This window comes from Sus scrofa, chromosome 5 (assembly GCF_054392235.1).
Source record: "Sus scrofa isolate SSC_HxYL_T2T_F1_AM1 chromosome 5, Sscrofa_HxYL_maternal_Yorkshire_Landrace_v2.0, whole genome shotgun sequence".
NCBI lineage: Eukaryota > Metazoa > Chordata > Mammalia > Artiodactyla > Suidae > Sus > Sus scrofa.
This window is the reverse complement of record NC_139387.1, coordinates 18,079,647-18,096,500: the sequence shown is the minus strand read 5'-3', so window position 1 is coordinate 18,096,500 and position 16,854 is coordinate 18,079,647. Positions and strand designations below refer to the sequence as shown.

General features: G+C 54.2%; 2 protein-coding genes and 1 long non-coding RNA gene across 5 annotated transcripts; 1 reads left to right on the top strand and 2 right to left on the bottom strand.

The window, feature by feature from the left end:
* Positions 1-1,794: 1,794 nt before the first annotated feature.
* Positions 1,795-7,150, bottom strand: COX14 (cytochrome c oxidase assembly factor COX14). Of its 2 annotated transcripts, none has more exons than XM_084955714.1 (2): positions 7,128-7,150; positions 1,795-2,207 (listed from the first exon to the last, which is right to left on the bottom strand). In XM_084955714.1, exon 2 carries the CDS (start codon positions 2,197-2,199, stop codon positions 2,026-2,028), a length of 174 nt encoding a protein of 57 aa, XP_084811840.1. In that variant the 5' UTR covers positions 2,200-2,207; positions 7,128-7,150; the 3' UTR covers positions 1,795-2,025. The 2 variants fall into 2 exon arrangements, with proteins under 2 accessions (XP_084811840.1, XP_020947300.1); XM_021091641.2 differs by lacking the exon at positions 7,128-7,150 and adding an exon at positions 6,918-6,997.
* Positions 7,151-9,046: 1,896 nt separating this feature from the next.
* Positions 9,047-15,230, bottom strand: GPD1 (glycerol-3-phosphate dehydrogenase 1). 2 transcript variants are annotated; one of them, NM_001190240.1, is given in 8 exon segments: positions 9,047-9,698; positions 10,645-10,751; positions 11,239-11,472; positions 12,147-12,259; positions 12,565-12,703; positions 13,304-13,444; positions 14,276-14,453; positions 14,944-15,230. In NM_001190240.1, coding segments are annotated over 8 exon segments (1,050 nt in total). In that variant the 5' UTR covers positions 14,985-15,230; the 3' UTR covers positions 9,047-9,601.
* LOC102163508 (uncharacterized) lies at positions 15,132-16,595 on the top strand. Its single transcript, XR_002343944.2, has 2 exons — positions 15,132-15,434; positions 16,393-16,595. It is a non-coding gene; the product is annotated as an uncharacterized LOC102163508 (long non-coding RNA).
* Positions 16,596-16,854: the final 259 nt, after the last annotated feature.

Below are 16,854 nucleotides of genomic sequence, written 5' to 3'. Positions count from 1 at the left end.
ACAGATTTGATCCCTGGCCCATTAACTTCTGTGTGGCACAGAAAAAAACAAAAAAAGACAGATAAAATTTTAGAAAGAGGAGTTCCCATTGTGATGCAGCGGAAACGAATCTGACTAGGAACCATGAGGTTGCAGCCTTGATCCCTGGCCTCGTTCAGTGGGTTAAGGATCTGGCATTGCTGTGAGCTGTGGTGTAGGTCACAGACGTGGCTTGGATCTGGCATGGCTGTGGCTGTGGCCGGCAGCTGTAGCTCCAATTAGACCCCTCGCCTGGGAACCTCCATATGCCACGGGAGCAGCCCTAAAAAGCCAAAAGACAAAAAAAAAAAAAAAAAAAAAATTTAGAAAGAGAGAGATAACAAAGTCTGAGTTTGAGAAGGGTAAGGCTGGAGGCGGGGGAGAGCTGTTCAGAAGATCAGCTAGAAGCATAGGGCTGGACACGGAAGCAATTTAGACCAAAAAGAAGCTGACAGGTTAGAAGGGAAGGAATCCAAAGATTTGAAGCCATCAAGTTCTAGAATAGAGTGAAAATGAAAATATAAGAAAACTCCTGAAAAAAAAAGGAATTCCCATCACTGCTCAGTGGTTAATGAACCTGACCAGGATCCATGAGGTCGCGGGTTCGATCCCTGGCCTCGCTCAGTGGGTTAAGGATCTGCCATTGCCATGAGCTGTGGTGTAGGTCACAGACTTGGCTTGGATCTGGTGTTGCTGAGGTGGAACATCCCTATGCCGCGGGTGTGGCCCTAAAAAGACAAGAGGCAAAAGAAAACAAAAAAACAAAACCTGATTTTCCAGTTTGAAACTCGCACTGGGGAGCTGGGACAGCAGTGATCCTGCTGTACAGGAAGTGAGAAAGGGGAGAAGGCAGTGGAGTCCTTGGTTAACAAAGCAAGAGAGGGTAGGAACAAAAGGGTTGAAGACACAGGAAAGCTGTTTTTTAATCACAGAAGAGGGCTTTCAGGTGAAAGCTTTGGGAATAGGGGGACAAAGGTCAGAGCTGAGTGCACATGAGAGAGGACAGGTGTCCAAGATCACCAAGAATGACGCAAATAAGCCTCAAAGCCCAAAAGGAGATGGTGGCAAGAATCTGTAGTTGGGTTTTACCTGGAATGCACTGTTTTCTTTCAAATCCTCTTCACAACGCGGCAATAACACCTGCAGTGATTCAGTGAGGAATCGCCCCGGGTGCTAAGACTGGACCCACCGCGCTTAAGGAGATGGACTACATGACTACAGGCTGCCCAGCAGCCCTTCATTTCGAGACCTCTCCCTTCTCCGCTCTGCGCTCTGATACAGCTGTTACACAAGGCCTCTTCCTCCCTAATCGGAGGTGCACGCGTGGCAGTACTGGCCAGAGCATCCCATCGCCTGGACACAGTAGTGGTCCAGGAATGGTCCCTGACCAAAAAGGAACTTTGTCTTTTTTTTTTTTTTTTTTTTTTGGCCTCACCTGTGGCATGCAGAATCTAGGCCAGGGGTCAAATCCATGTCACAGCTGTAACCAGAGCCACAGCAGTGACCATGCTAGAGCCTTAACCCTCTGAGCCACAAGGGAGCTCCAAAAGAGCTTTGGTCTTTACAGTCTTTTCAGAGAATTTATGCAGATACAGGGATAGTCTTTTCTCTGAGATCCTGAAAGTTGAGAGATTACTATTCCTAAAACTGTATATCCCCCACTTTGTGGGTGTTAAGAGCTCAAGATATGGAAGTTTGGCCTGTGATTAGAAAATTGGTAGTCAAGCTCCCAGCTCTGTGGTCCATACTCTATTTAAGTAAACAAAAACACGCACAGACGGGGCAAAACATTTAATGTCTGTAGGTGTGCCTCACCCTCCCATTCCTGCTGTGACTTGACAGCCAGCCTCTCCAAACTGACGGCACCAGAGAAAAACATGGGCACTTTCTCCCAGCAGAGTTCAGAAACCATTAAGGCTCTAGTCCTCTTGACTCAGAAATGACTGCAGGTGAGGTCTTTCCATAGCATGCCTCAGGCCTCTCTGCTCAAGAAAAACGTCCCTGCTCCTAGGGGACTCCCGAGGTCTTCTGCTCTTCCGCAGCCTGGCGCCGGGAGCTGCGCCGCTGGAAGTAATGGTAGGCCCGGACGCTGCAGAGGTAGCCCCCATACACGGTGAGGAGCATCATGGAGGTGGAGAAGGTCTTGTAGCCAATGTCAGCCAGTTGCTTGGCAGTTGGCATGATGTCCCCTACAAAGACAGACTGGACTTAGACCAGAGGATAAGGCTTCATTGCCAGCCCACGTCCCTGTTTAAGGCCGTTCCATAACTTCTGCATCCTGCTGAGTCTGCCTGCACTCCGTTCTGAATGGCCCCTACATATATGGAAGATACTGTTTGGGAACTCCAACATTCCAAAGGGCAAGTCAGGAGTTCCCGTAGTGGCACAGTGGTTAATGAATCCAACTAGGAACCATGAGGTTGTGGGTTCGATCCCTGGCCTTGCTCAGTGGGTTAAAGATCCAGTGAGGGGTTTTTTTGTTTTTGTCTTTTTGCCTTTTCTAGGGCCGCTCCCGTAGCACATGGCGTTCCCAGGCTAGGATCCTTAACCCATGGTTCCTAGTCGGATTCATTAACCACCGTGCCACGATGGGAACTCCTGCTCATCCATTCTAAATGTAATAGTTTGCATCTACTAACCCCAAATTCTCAGTCCCTCCCACTCTTCCCTCCCTCCCCCTTGGAGATAAATTACTTCTTTTTTTTTTTTTTTTTTGTCTTTTTGCTATTTCTTTGGGCCGCTCTCGCGGCATATGGAGGTTCCCAGGCTAGGGGTCCAATCAGCACTGTAGCCACTGGCCTACGCCAGAGCCACAGCAACGAGGGATCCGAGCCGCGTCTGCAACCTACACCACAGCTCACAGCAACGCCAGATCATCAACCCACTGAGCAAGGGCAGGGACCGAACCCGCAACCTCACGGTTCCTAGTTGGATTCGTTAACCACTGCGCCACGACGGGAACTCCAGATAAATTACTTCTAATTTAACTGTTATGAGATAGAGAACAAGAGAAAGAAAAAGTTTAGAATGGGAATCTCTCATTTTAAACAAAATGTTCCTGAATTTGGAACTATGATTGTATTCTTAGGCTCCCCTCTATTGAGGGAATTAAAAATTGAAAGACTGACTGAAGTTAATGAGAATACGTTCCTTAAAAGTCAAGAGTTTGAAAGAAGAAAAGCTTGGGATTAGCTGGTTGAGGGGTGGGGTCAGGAGTAGTGTGAGACATTAAGTGTTGCTACGGCTCTGGTGTAGGCCGGCAGCTGTAGCTCGATAGACCCCCCAGCCTGGGAACCTCCGTGTGCTTTGGGTGCAGCCCTAAAAAGACAAAAGACAAAAAAAAATAGTCCCAAGGGCTGAACACTGCCTTTGAGCCAGTCCTTAAGGGCAGATCCCACACTGAGCTGAGGCACACCTTCCTTGAATCATAATTCCAAAGGACTGTGAAAAGTGACAATAAATAAGGTCAGAGGAAGGAAACCAAATGGCACAGGGTGAAGACAAGTCAGGGTTCTATTCGGGTTATCTGAGATCTGAAAGAATGATAGGAGACAGTAAAAAAACACCATACAATCAGAGCAGGACACTAAGGTAATTAATGGGCTGCCAGCAGAGACCCTGCAGCCTTCAACCGCGCTCCCACTTATTCTTTCTCCTCCTGGCCCACATGACACTGGGCAGATGCTAACCAGTTACAGGTCCACCTTTTCTCAGGGCTGGAAATAGGGTGGTACATCTCGCCTAGGAGTGACAGAAGATCTGACAGACGCAATTTTTCTAGAACCTTCCTCCTTTTGTTTAAATTTTATTTATTTATTTTGCTTTTTTAGGGCCACATCAGTGGCATACAGAAGCTCCCAGGCTAGGGGTCGAATTGGAGCTACAGCTGCCAGCCTATATACCACAGCTCATGGCAATGCTAGATCCTTAACCCACTGAGTGAGGCCAGGGATTGAACCCACATCCTCATGAATACTATTCAGACTCATTTCCCCTGCACCATAATGGGAACTCCCTCTTGTCTAAGCTAACGTGAGATTTATCCTATTTTCCTATTCTCAAATTAACAAAAACTCTTCACAGACCTCAAGCTAAGGCAGGGCAGTAGAAAAGGAGAAGACAGATGCAGAAATTATTCTGGAAGCAGAACAAGGATAATTAAACGAACAGATTAGGGCAAAGCTGAAAAATATCTCTAAGCTAACAAATTAGGAAACTTGAAGGAGTGAGACTGTTAATAGAAATAAAGAAGAAACACGTGTGTTGCTATGTCTGCGGATGACAGTGGCGGTGTCAGTCAAGAAGATCATGAACTAGACATGTTAAAATCCAGATGCTCAAGGAGTTCCCACTGACGAGCAACAGGATCCTCAGTCTTGGGAGCACTGAGACACAGGTGCGATCCCCGGCCCAGCACACTGGGATTCGGTGTTGCCGCACCTGTGGCTTAGGTGGCGACTGCCGCTCAGATCTGATCCCTGGCCTGGGAATTCCATATGCCGCAGGGTGGCCAAAAAAGAAAAAAAATTAAGATGCTCAATAAAGGAGTTCCTGCTGTGGTGCAAGGGGATTGGCAGCATCTCTGCAGCACCAGGACACAGGTTTGATCCCCACCCAGGCACAGTGAGTTATAGAATCCAGCACTGCCACAGCTGCAGCGTGGGCAGTAACTGTAGTTCGGATCTGATCTGATCTCATCCTTGGCCCAGAGTTCCATATGGCATGGGGTGGCCAAAAAAGGTGCTCAATACAATATTCATGTGATGATGTTCATCAGGCAGATGGATATGCAAATGTGGAACAGCTCTTGGGAGCAAGGCTAGGCCACAGATGCAGATGGAAATAACAAGTGACATCAAAACAGAGGATAAAACCAGAGAAGCCAAGGGAACGCCAGTTTGAAAAAGGAAAACAATTAGGGAGGGAGTTCCTGTCCTGGCGCAGCAGAAACGAATCTGACTAGGAACCAACCATAAGGTTGCAGGTTCCGTCCCTGACCTCCTTCAGTGGGTTAAGGATCTCGAGTGGCTGTGGCTGTGGCGTAGGCCAGCAGCTGTAGCTCCAGATTCGACCCTTAGCCTGGGAACTTCCATATGCTACAGGTGCAGCCCTAAAAAGCTTACAAAAAAAAAAAAAAATTAGGAATACAGGTAGGAAATTCCAGAAACATCTGGGGTGCTTTTTCATTTAACTACAACAGCGGTTGAAAATCACTGCTGTATCTTTTGGGTGTACTTACTGGACCAGAATGAAAACTAAGAAATACTACTGCAGAGTTAAGTGGCCATAAAAATTAATCTGATAGAATCACTGGATAGAAATAGGTGACTAGGTCACAGGTAAACCTAGGCCAGAAGTCAATTTAATGCACCAAACTGGAACAGGTATTAAGTAGAAAGAATAGATTCTTAGCCAGGGCCCCAGCAGGCCCACGAACCCCATTCCCCAAGGTTTATGTGTCTACGCAATTTTCTAGGACAGAGAGAAACAGATTATTCGAAGGATCAAAACCCCTTCTCTCACCCCAAAGATTTCCTTTTTTTTCTTTTAATAGCAATGAGCCATGAAGCCCCTGTGGGAAGCATGGCTGTCCTTGAACTTCTATTTTTTTTCTTCTTTTTCCTTTCAGGGCCACACCTGTGGCATATGGAGGTTCCCAGCCTAAGGGGTGAGTTGGAGCTGTAGCTGCCGGCCTGTGCCACAGCCACAGCAACGAGGGATCCCAGCTGCAACTGCATCTGCGACCTACACCACAGTTCTTGGCAAAGCCAGATCCTTAACCCACTGAGCAAGGCCAGGGATCGAACCTGCAACCTCAAGGTTCCTAGTCGGATTTGTTTCCACTGTGCCACGACAGGAACACCCAAAGATTTGAGTCAGTATTCTTGTGATTTCCTGGTTAAGGGAATGCGAATGATAGGGCAGCAGCTTGAGAAGGTAATAAAGTCAAGTAAATCCTAGTTGTCTTGCTTACTGATAAGGAGATACAAGGATTACCTTTGGAAATGAAGAAAACTTGAGGTCAGCTGGAGAACATTCTCACCTGAAGGACATCCGTTTCCCTAATAAAGCTCAAGGCTGGGTCTCTTATGGGGTTAAAGGGAAGGTCTCAGAAAAACAGGGAAAAGAAAATGAGAGCCACTGTGGAAATACAACGTGCAAAGGTTATATGGCTTTTCTCTCCTTTCCTGCCGCCTAAACATGTTGTGCCCTCAAGGTTCAAGCTTCTCCTCCGGAAAACTCATTTCCTCAAATGGGTCCAGCCACCTCCGCTTAGATTTACTCACTTAGCTGTCTACCTTTTATTCGTGCTATGAAAGCCGCAGAGAACGCGGCTTCTGTCTCAAAGTAGATTATGATCTGATGGGGATAAACTCTGCATCTCAAACCCTGTTAGACAAAGTACAAGACGGCGGCGACCAGAAAAGAGGCACGTTGAGAGTTCAGAGACAAGGTGTGGGCTCAAGATAAGTTAGCAGAAAGGTGGGGGGTGGGGGCAGCTGTCATTTGGGGAGGGGCAAGATTTACACCAGTAGAGGAGGGACAGGGAGAGCATCCCAGGCATAGAAAGCCGCAAAGGAGTGGAGCCAGATTATCAATACGCACGAAGAGTGCCTGGAAAAGCTGCATTTCAGGGCGCAGCGCTCTGCGAGACGAGAAGGGGTCAGAGCTACTGGAGTCGGAGTCGGAGCGCAGAGGGCCAAGACGCACGGTGGGAGTCAGGGTCTGACAGGAACCTACGGCCCCAAGGAGCTTGCCGGGCTGCCAGCGGCGCGGTCCGCCGCGCAGAGTACGGAAGCCCGAAGACTGGGCGTGAGGATGCGGTAAGCAAAGGCCGGCCCGAGCAGGCGCGCCCAGGCAGATAGGAAGCCCCCACTAGGGCCTGGCGGACGGCGTACCTGAATGCTGCCGCTCCCTCTGGGTTCGAGTCCTCCAGCCGCACGACCTCCCAACGCAGCCGGAAGCTGCGCCCACGACCAGACGAGCGAGGGTAACGGCCCAGAAACCACTCTGAACGCTGAGGTGCTATTGGTGCAGAGCGCCGCCTTTCTCCCTCCCACGCGACCCGCTTACCCTCTAAGCTTCAGACTCAGCATAACTCCGCCTACCGAGGCGGTAGCCCGCGCAGGCCGCAACTCCGGCTGGCTGCCTCCTCTGAACTTCCGGTTTCCGGGTCAGCCGTCCTTACTACGCATCCTCAGACGAGCCTTCCTCTCAGGCCAGTTGATTTCTGGGGGTTGTAGTCATTCTCCACTGAGAAAGGGTCTTTGGAGATCCAAGCTCTGGAACTGGAACTTTTAGAATACTACTTAGTCATGACAGAAAAGACGATCTAAAACTCCGTCTCAGAGAGAGCCAGCCAGCCAATCCCCAGCCTACGGCGCGGTGACGTCTCCGGTAGCTAGGTAGGTTCTCTCGGTGCCAGCCCCCTGGAGGGCTGCGCGCCCCCTGGAGCCTGGAGTTGCTCTTTTCTCCGCGGCCAGGCTTCAGCAGAGCCCAGGTAGGAGTCCGACCCGAACCGCAAGCTTTACGGCAGCTTTGGCCATGGCCACGAAGTGGGCACGAGGGTCGAATCTCCATAACGTTTCACCCGTTTGTGACCTCCTCGCTTGCAGGCGGCTTGATAAGCCCCAGAGAAGTGCCAGGAAGAGGATGGGAGGGAGTGCCGTTTAGGGGAATGGGGGGACCCCTGCTAGGGGCCGGTAGTGGCTGGGGAGATGGAAGATGGCTTTCTTTCCATTTTCATTTTTCTTACCCTATGAGTGAAAACATACATGCAGTGATCTGCACTGACGCTGCACGCATGCACTCAAGCGCCCTTCTCCAACTTGTTTCTGGAAAAAACACTTTATTGGGTAGACAAGTGGGCCTGATGCGAAGGCCTGAGATTCTGTTAACTGAGGAGTAAGCAAGCAAAAGTAGGCAGAGGTTTTTGACTATCTAAGAGGGTCGCAGCTGCAGCCTAGGGAAGGGAGCTGTCTTTCCGTCTTGACTTTGACTTCCTGGGGAGGCAGCTCTAGATCCCAGCCACCTCTGGAGTGACTGTGCCCCCCCAGGCAGCTCTGCCCTTCACTGCTAAGACTGACTTCTCAAGGGCTAGGGGCTGAGAGGAGCCTCCCTGCCCGGTTTCTCGGGGACTTAGGAAGGGTTAACATAATGCTGGCCAGTCACAGTGTGCCAGGTGCCGCCACCCAGGCAGCTGAGACCCTTTGCTGGATGGCCAGGCGCCTTTGGTCGCTATTCATAGCCAGGGGCCCAGGCTGCTGACCTGTGACATTCCCCTGCTGCCATTCCATCCTGGAGCAAGGTCAGTGCCAAGCACACCCCACTCCCTCCTCCCCTTCCCATTTTTTTCCCCCCTCACCCCAGGAGGTAGAATGGTTTGAATTTTTTCCTCCTCCATGAGTTTCCCAGCTCCTGAGGTGGTGAAGTTGTCAATACCTCAAAAGAAGGCCTTCAGGTGACAAAGGAGAGTTGGCTTTGGAATTAGGACACCCACATGGGGACCTGATCACCCTCCATTACGCACTCCGGTCCCTTGGTCTCCTGATACTAGAGCTGGCTAGCTGCCCTGGTGCTCTGGGGGCAGCTGAGAATTAGGTAGAGTTTGGGAGGGGGTAAGAGGTGGGTCCGAGATGTCCTGGGGAGATAGCAGCAGGAGGGACCCAACCGACGCCTCCCCCGACTGGAGCTCCTGAGAAGGGAGGCAGCGTAGGTACAAAGGTCACGGAGCAGAGTGATCTGAGCCGGCTATGAAATGGTGTAGCTCTGTCAGCAGATTAAGTTCCTGCCCTCCAAAGAGGGTGCTGGCGAGGAGGCGAGAGAGCCTTGGAAAGGTCAGCCATGGTGGGGAGGGGCTGGCAAAGAACTAGGTCCCGGGAAGTCCCTGGGGGAGGGCGACATGCCCCACAGCCAGAGATGCCAGCATGGCAGCAACTCTGGTGCCAGGGCAGCTGGGGGGAGGGGGGAAGAGGATGACCAGAGGTTTCTGAGGACGCAGATGTTGCTAGGAGAAGCTAGAAGCGGGTTGTTTGAGATCTTTGTATTTTGTTAACAAACACTGAGATTCATTGATGCCATGTGGGGCCTGGCAGAGGTCAGAGCAAAGGGGTCCCTGGGGCTTGAGTCAGCTCAAAAGCCCGGACCCCTCCCTGGCAGCCTTTGCCTCATCCCTCTTGCAGCTGAGGTACTTCTTTAGCCAGTAACTGGGCTTGGGGACAGGACTCCTGGTCTGTGTGAGGCAGCAGTGGACGGCCGTTGCCTTGCCTCCCTGCTTCCCCCGCCCCGCTCCCCCCACATACTCAAAGCAGCCAGAGCTGGGCTTGAGTCTGCCCCTCCCCACAGCCAGAGAGGGACCAGGCAACTCCATTTCTGGTGAGATGTGGCGGCAAGAGGCTGCGGGCTGCTTGGTGCTTCAGGATCTCCAGGCAGGTAGCTGGGCCCCAGCCTCCTGTCCTCCGGTGAGAAGCTGAGAAGAGGCTCCTCCGTGTGGAGTCCCAGAGATCCTGTTGGCCAGGCACCCCAAGCTTCTGCCTGTCTCCATTGGTGTAAAGAGGCTGCCTGGCCTCAGCCCCAGCACCGCTCAGCTATGTTCTGGATGATTCTGCAGGCAGCAGATGAACTCACTGACTGGGTGGTTCTCGTAGCATATCTTGTACACAGCCATGAACAGAGGGAACCTAGAGTGGGGAGGACAGACCCAGCTTGGCCTCCAGGCGTCGCCCCAACCCTCTGCTCCCCATCCCCCCCAGCCCTCCACTCCCCACTCTGCCACCTTCCAGCTCAGGCAGACTCTGGCTCTCAATGTCCAGAGAGTTTCAATTTCCTAGCCCTGGGTTTCAGGGTCAGGTTTTTAATGCCCTGCTGACTATCCCAGTGAACTTGCCTGCCTGACTCCCTGGCATGAACTTCAGGCAAGCCACTTAACCTCTCTGAACCTCAATAGCATCAACTGGAAAAAGAAGCCACTCTAACAAGTAGTGAAACGACTGTGCTCAATAAATGCCAGTTTCCTTCTTCCCATCCTCTTGCCCAGGCTGCTCCCTTTACCAGGAGGCTCTACCCTGACCCGCCGTGAGCTGATCTTCTGAGTCTGTCTCATGCTCTCTTCCTCTAGGATTCTTTATCAGATCAGCGGAGCTCTGCTCTGCTCAGCCAATCACCCCAGCTGTCTTTGTGCTCCCTGAAAAGGAGCACCTCGAAGCGACCTGGCCTCTTCCTCATACCTCAGCACCCAGGACAGGATTCAGGGGGCAGAAGGTTTGGCCTTGGGGGACGGCTTAGACTGGGGGTGATGGACAGAGAGGCAGGACAGTCAGAGGGGCCTGCTCCTGTCCACGCCCACAGCTGAGGACAAGGAGGACAGACAGAGGGGAGGCCATGCGGAGGGGCTGCGCCACATGGTGCAAAGAGCACCAGACTGGAAAGAATTCAAAGACAATGAACGAGCTGGGGGACAGTGGGCACACCAGACCCTCTCTAAGCTCCAGGCTCTGTCTGTAAACATAAGATAACATTTTCCTCTCCACCCACTTCACAGATTGTAGAGGGTTCAGGAAGATGCTGAGCGGGGACAGCACTTCCGGCCCTGGTTCTCTCCGTCCGTGGGGCTGGACAGACCCTTACTTGTCCACCAGGCCCTTGTGCTGGAGGATGCTGTGCAGCTCCTGGGCTGTCTGGGGCCCCTGCAGCTTCTGTCCATTCAGCATCTCTTTCTCCAGCTGCTCAATGGACTGTGAAGAAAACAGGACAGGCGGATGGAAATGAGAGAGGCCAGTGTGGGATGGAGTCGGGGGCTCCAGCAGGAGGTGGGGTCTTAAAGGGAAAGAAAGGCTAGGAAGGTGCACAACAATCTTTTTTTAAATTCTCTTCTTAGGGCCATACCAGTGGCATATGGAAATTCCCAGGCTAGGGATCGAATCAGAGCTGCAGCTGCCAGCCTACACTACGGCCACAGCAACACAGGATCCGAGCCACATCTGTGACCTACACCACAGCTCACAGCAATGCTGGATCCTTAACCCACTGAGCGAGGCCAGGGATCAAACCTGTGACCTCATGGATACTAGGCAGGTTCATAACCCACTGAGCCACGGCGGGAACTCCATGTTCACAACAATCTTAACGTTTGTGCCCAAGAGATGCCTCAAGCCTGGTTCCTCTGCCTTGACACCTGCAGCAGGGCCCACCCTCTGTTCTCCATTCTCCCCGGGGGCCCACCTTTCCTGTGCGGGCGAAGGCCTCGGCCACCTTGCGGTTCCGCCCTCCGTAACAGGTCGTGATGAGGTCGGCGATGCCGCAGCTCTCCAGGAAGGTGGCGGAGGACACGGGGCCGTGGCAGAAGAGCTTGGCGAAGGCAATCATCTCCATGAGCCCCAGTCGGATCACCGCCGCCTTGGTGTTGTCGCCAAAGCCCAGCCCATCACAGAAGCCAGCCCCCACGGCCACTATATTCTTTGGGGAGTGAAGTCATGGGTGAGAAAGGATCCCCTCCCGCAGGCCCCACTTGGAGCCCTCAGCACCTGCCTCAGCTCCTTCCATCAACCACGACGTGTCCACTGAATAAGTCAGCTCCTCAACTCTTTCCATCTCTTGGCTTTCCCACTTGCTGCTGTACCGCCTTCTTTTAGCCCGAGCTGGTGCTTCCTGGCTCCCCAACCCTGCCCTGTACTCCCCTCTTGAGGACTTTTCCTGAAAGCCAGTCTTCTGCCTAGCCCGCTCTCCCATCTATGACTGTTCTTTGTTCTGTGTCCCTGATAGCCGTCCAGAGCTCCATCCAGGATCCAGAGTCACAGCCATGAGTCTGTCTGGGTGTCCTGGATATCTTATCTCCCATTAGCCTGGGTGCTCCCCTCCCCCGGGCACCCTCCCCCTCCCCCCGACCAGCCCTTGGAGCCAGGAGAGGGGTGTCCCACAGGGGCCAGAGGGGAAAGGAAGAAGGGAGCCCAATGTGATGCTGAGTCACTGGCAGGCCTGTGTGAGCCCGGCCTCGCTTCTGTAGTTCTTCCCCTGTGTGAGGAGCAACTGCCCGCAAACAAGAGCCTGGAGAAGGAGCAGCCTTGGCCCGCTGAGCGGGGCCCTCTTCGGCACCTTCCCTCCACCCCAGAGCCGCCTCTGCACCCCCTCACCTTTAAGGCCCCGCAGATCTCTACTGTGTCCACCTCCTGCACCACCGTGACACGGAAATTGGGTGTCTGCATCAACTCCTTCAGAAGCTGTCCCTGGGCCAGGTCCTTGCAGCCTAAAGTGGGGAGGGGGTGAGTCTTTAAGAGGGGACTCTTGGCTCTTCTTCCCGCACCTGCTCTCAGCAGGCCCTACAGCTCTTTCTGTAGGGGGGGCCCCCAATCCTCCTTCACCTGGATGTTGGGGTCTTCTTCCTTCACCTGCCTTGTGAAGAGAAGATGGCTAAGTGGGAGGGCTTGGGGGGTGTATGAGAGATCCCTGGGGGGTATGAGAGGTGGGCTGGGAACAGAGCTTGGGAAGGGGGTGTCACTGGAGTGGAGGTGCATTACGTATGCAGGTGGTGGTGGGGGGGGGGTGACTCACCGATGGTTGTCTCACAGAACTTCTCATCAGCCACCTCATTGGCAATGTTGGCCCCCATCAGCACGCTCATGGGGATGCCAAGGCGCTCCCCAATCACTTCAGAGATGAGCTTCAGCCCGTCGGGGCCCTCGTCTACCCCCTGGGCACAGGATGAAGCTCGGGCCAGGGGCCTTTCCTCCCCAGCCTGAGGGCTTCCCACCCAGAAATCCTGCCCCGACCAAATTCACGGTTCATCAGTGTCTGTCCCCAAAGGTCCCCCCCTTCCTCCAAGCCAGCCGGAGCTTGCTGGGAGGAGGGCAGAGAGCGTGCAAAAATGAGTCCATCTGAAAACTCTCCTTCCACAGCCCGCTTCTACAAGGCGATGTCTTCCCTCCACCACTCAACAGCCCAGCCCCGAGCAGCCCAGAGCAGCTCCCATCCCAGCCAGTGCTCCGAAGCAACTTCCCTCCTCCACCCCTCAGACCAGCCTGCCTCTCATACCCCCCAGACACCCCTTGTACGCCCCTAAACTCCTCAAGCTATTCGCCTCCGGGCTGACCTCTTACCTGCTCCCCAACCAACTCCCCTTCCCAGCAGCCCTGAGCATCTGACTGTTTCTCAAGTCTCCCCAAAGCCCACTCCTCTCCTCTCTCCAGAAAACGCCTGGCCTCCTCCTGCCGTTTTGTTTGTCTCACTTCGCCCACCCTGAGCCCCGCAACAGTTAGCTGCACCCCCATCCACATGAAGGTGTCCCAGGCACCTTAATAAGAGATAGGCCGATGGCATCTGCCTTCAGGTGGCCCTTGAGCTGATCACAGATCTTGCCGATGAACTGATGTGGCACCACAAAGATCAGGATGTCAGCATCCGCTGAGGCCTGGACCACATCTGGGACAGCCACCTGTGGGGGTGACCAGTGCTCAGAGGCCTGACAGAGTTCTAGCCCCTGTGGAGCCCCATCCAGGAGATCTAGGAGCCAAAGAGTGAGGCTGGTGGGGGAGAAGGAAGGGCAGATTGAGGGTTGAATTTGGAAGGGCTGAACTTAGAGAAAGGAGACACTATTCCGTCCCCTGAGCCATCATTCCCTCAGTCCCAGCTGTCCTGGACACTTGAGGACTCCCGGAGACCTCGTCCCAGCACAGCGCTCTCCTAGCCCTTGGCTGGGGGACAGTGAGGGAGGCCAAAGGAGGTCTGGGCTTGGGCAGGAGGAAGAGGCCAAGTGAGATTTCATCATCCTGCTCCTCAGAGCCTCCAGCTGAGAAGGGAAGACGCCAGTCGCCCAGCTGTGCCCGCTCCCACTTTCCAGGTGGGGAGTCGGCCACATGGATTTGACCAAAGACCTCAAGTCCAAGGAGCAGCTTCCACATCTGCTAATAACCCAGTGAATGAGTAACAGGATTAGAGCCCGAGGCGGGCACTACCCAGACCCCCAGTCTGGGAGCCAGAGGACCTGTCTTTGGTTGCCATGGAGACCATCTTCCTCATCCTCTCCCCCTCCCTGTCCTGCCTGGGAGCTCATGGGGTGGGGTGGAGCTGCAGGGGATACATTCAGGTTCTCCTTTCCCAGGAAGTCCCCCGGGGAACAGTTTGGGGCTGTGCACAGGGATGTCCTGTGCCTGGAGTAGCCCTCTGAGATGCTTCCAAAGGCCAGGTGGCATGTGACATGGCCACCTCCCAGCAGGAAGCACCCCCTCCATTCCCCTCTCCCCTCCTTGGGGCTGTTGAGGCTCACCACATTGGGGGGCAGCTTGTGCCCTGGCAGGTATTTGATGTTCTCATGCTGTGTGTTGATGATCTCTGTCAGCTTTCTGCCCCCCACGTCTTCCTCAAACACCCACATCGTCACCCGTGGGTCAAAGTGTGCCAGCCGGCCTGCATTGCCACCCACGATCTTGGCGATGGCTGAGCCCCTGGCAGGAAGGGGAGCACAGAAAGCGGAGGAATGGGGGCATGAGGGAGGAACGGTGGCAGGGAGGGGGCAGAGTTCCAGCTCAGGATATCAGCAGCCACCAGGTTTTCCTTGCCACCTGCCTTGTCACCCCCTCCCCCGTGACACAGTGTCTCTAGTGACCTAGCAGTAGAAAGGAGACCCAGTCTCCCTCATACTTTGCAGCGGTTGAAGGGCCAGCCTCCTGATCTCCACCTCCCCACAAACCCAAGCAGCTTCTCCGGCAGGGAGTGCCCTGGAGGCTTCCTTTCCGAAGCGAACAGGTGCAGCTACCGGAGAAGTCAAGGGCCTGGGGAGGTCTGGGCGCGGTCTGTCGTGTCAGGCACAGAAGAGAGCAACAGGGGGGCACAGGGAGGGGAGGCATTTCCCGCCCACCGAGCCTCCCCCGCCCCCAGCCTCCTGTGTACTTGAGGGAACCCCTCCCCCCCACATTCCTTGACAGAGCTGCTTACCAGTTGCCAGAGCCTACAATGCAGACTTTCTTGCCGGTCATGGTGCTGCTCCTCTGCCCGAGCCGCCAGCTGGGTGCCCCTCTCCCCAGCTCCCCGCCGGCTGGGAGCCTATAACTCCAACACACGTGGGTGCAGCCAAGCCCCGCCCTCGAGGGGAGGATGAGGAGGCGGGCACCCAGGGAGACCGAGAGTCTGGCAGAGCCCAGGAAGGGGGAGAAAAGGGGAGAGACAGGTGGGGAACAGGGATGGGGCAGAGACCAGGCTACTTTTCCCTCAGGTTTGCCAGCTGACAGTGCTGGCGGCTTCTCCCCTTGGCCCCAGCCCAGGCCCTCGCCCGCCTCCCTGCCCACAATGGTCTCGTTTTGAGGTCTGCCAAGAGCAAGCCCAGATAAGGAGCAAGCGAGCAGTGCCCCTCCCTCCCGACTGTCCCCAGCACTGGAATAAATTGTATGCAGTCCTCGCGGCGGATACTGGGATGCTCGCTTTTCAAGGTAGGAATCGCCCTACACGTCCTCCCAGGACCCCACAACTGACCTACAGGTTTGTCCTCTAGCAGTGACAGGGATCACATGTCACTGGCCCCACACGAGCTCCACCGCAGGGCTGTGGGCGAGGGAGGTGGGTAGGTGTGGGTCCCCCTAAGGGGGGAGGGCAGTCCGGCCCAAGGCTAAGAAGAGACTCGTGAGCCCAAGAAACAAGGCTCACCATGGGCCTCTCCTCGCCTCCAGGGTTCCTACCTGAACGCCTCCCAGGCAGGGAGGGTGGGAAAGGTCAAGGTTGGAGGCCCTGGTGCCAAGAGGCCCGCAGTTCTTGCACAAACTCTAAGCTTCAGGAAGAGGAGGGTAGGAGAGAAAAGGGCCCGTGTCCACCGTGCCTGAGGTCTTGAGCTTCCTTCACGTCTTTCTTGGGTCTCAAAGCTACCACGCTGGGGGTGCCCTCAGGTTAGTGGCCAGATTGCAGAAGCCAGAAAGGGGGAGGGAGGCAGGACCTGTGGCCTCAGGTAGTGGAACTGAGGGAGCAGGGTCTGTGGTCTGGGGGGAGGGAGGGTGGAAGGAACACGCTGAGCCGTTCAGGGCTCTCCGTTGTCACCCACAGCCATCTGTTTGGCTAAGTGGGGGAGCTCTGGTTTCGAGGCTGATGTGGCGAGTGGAGCAAAGGCCCCTGACGCTCAGCTGTCTCTGCACCTTGGCCTAGAAGGCAGGCACCATTGTGTGCTCACATGCTGACCTCCCGCTTGCCCAACTGCCAAGTGGACGTTTCCAGCAACACTGCTCAGCACTGGGCCAGAGGGGAGACTCAGTGCAACCAGTGGCTAAGGGCCCTGAGGTCAAGACTGGGGAGAAATGGTTTCCTTGGGTCTAGGGACCGCCCAGCACACTCTACTCCCCTGGCCAGGGAGTTCCCAGATAGGGGGCAAACATGAAATCAGTAGTTAATTCTTTCTCTTAGGAACAAAAGCGTGCCTACTACAGAGCCAGCCTCCCACCACACATCGCCATGGCCCTGGCCCTGCGACAAAGGCGCCACTGCCAGGCTGCCAGCTGGGAGCACTGATTACGGGTGATGGACGAGAGAAAGAATGCTTCTGTCCCTGGATGAGAACCCCAAAGGATGGCTGTTTATGCATAAAATAACCCCTTGTTTTTGCCTGACGCTTCCATCTCTCACTTTACCCCCACAATCATTTTACGTGCTATGGAGACAAAGAATTTGTTCATTTATATAGGGATGAAGAGTGTGCAGAGATTCAGAAGTGGCTTGTCACAGGAAGTTATCTGTACTACTGGAGCTCCTTTCCCAGGAGCAAACCGTACATTATTTGCTTGAAATTAATAATGGTTCATCAGCCATTCATTACACATGCAATTAGCCTGGGTGAAAACAGATGCCATTTCAATGTCCTTGACATCA

Coding starts and splice junctions, on each gene's coding strand:
- COX14 (XM_084955714.1), bottom strand. CDS start 2,199: ATGCCAACTGCCAAGCAACTGGCTGACATTGGCTACAAGACCTTCTCC.
- GPD1 (XM_085024456.1), bottom strand. CDS start 14,855: ATGCCTCCCCTCCCTGTGCCCCCCTGTTGCTCTCTTCTGTGCCTGACA. Junction 14,454..14,649: donor GGCCCTTCAACCGCTGCAAA/GTATGAGGGAGA, acceptor CCTTCCTGCCAG/GGGCTCAGCCATCGCCAAGA. Junction 12,704..13,303: donor TCGGCCTATCTCTTATTAAG/GTGCCTGGGACA, acceptor TCCTGTGCCCAG/GGGGTAGACGAGGGCCCCGA.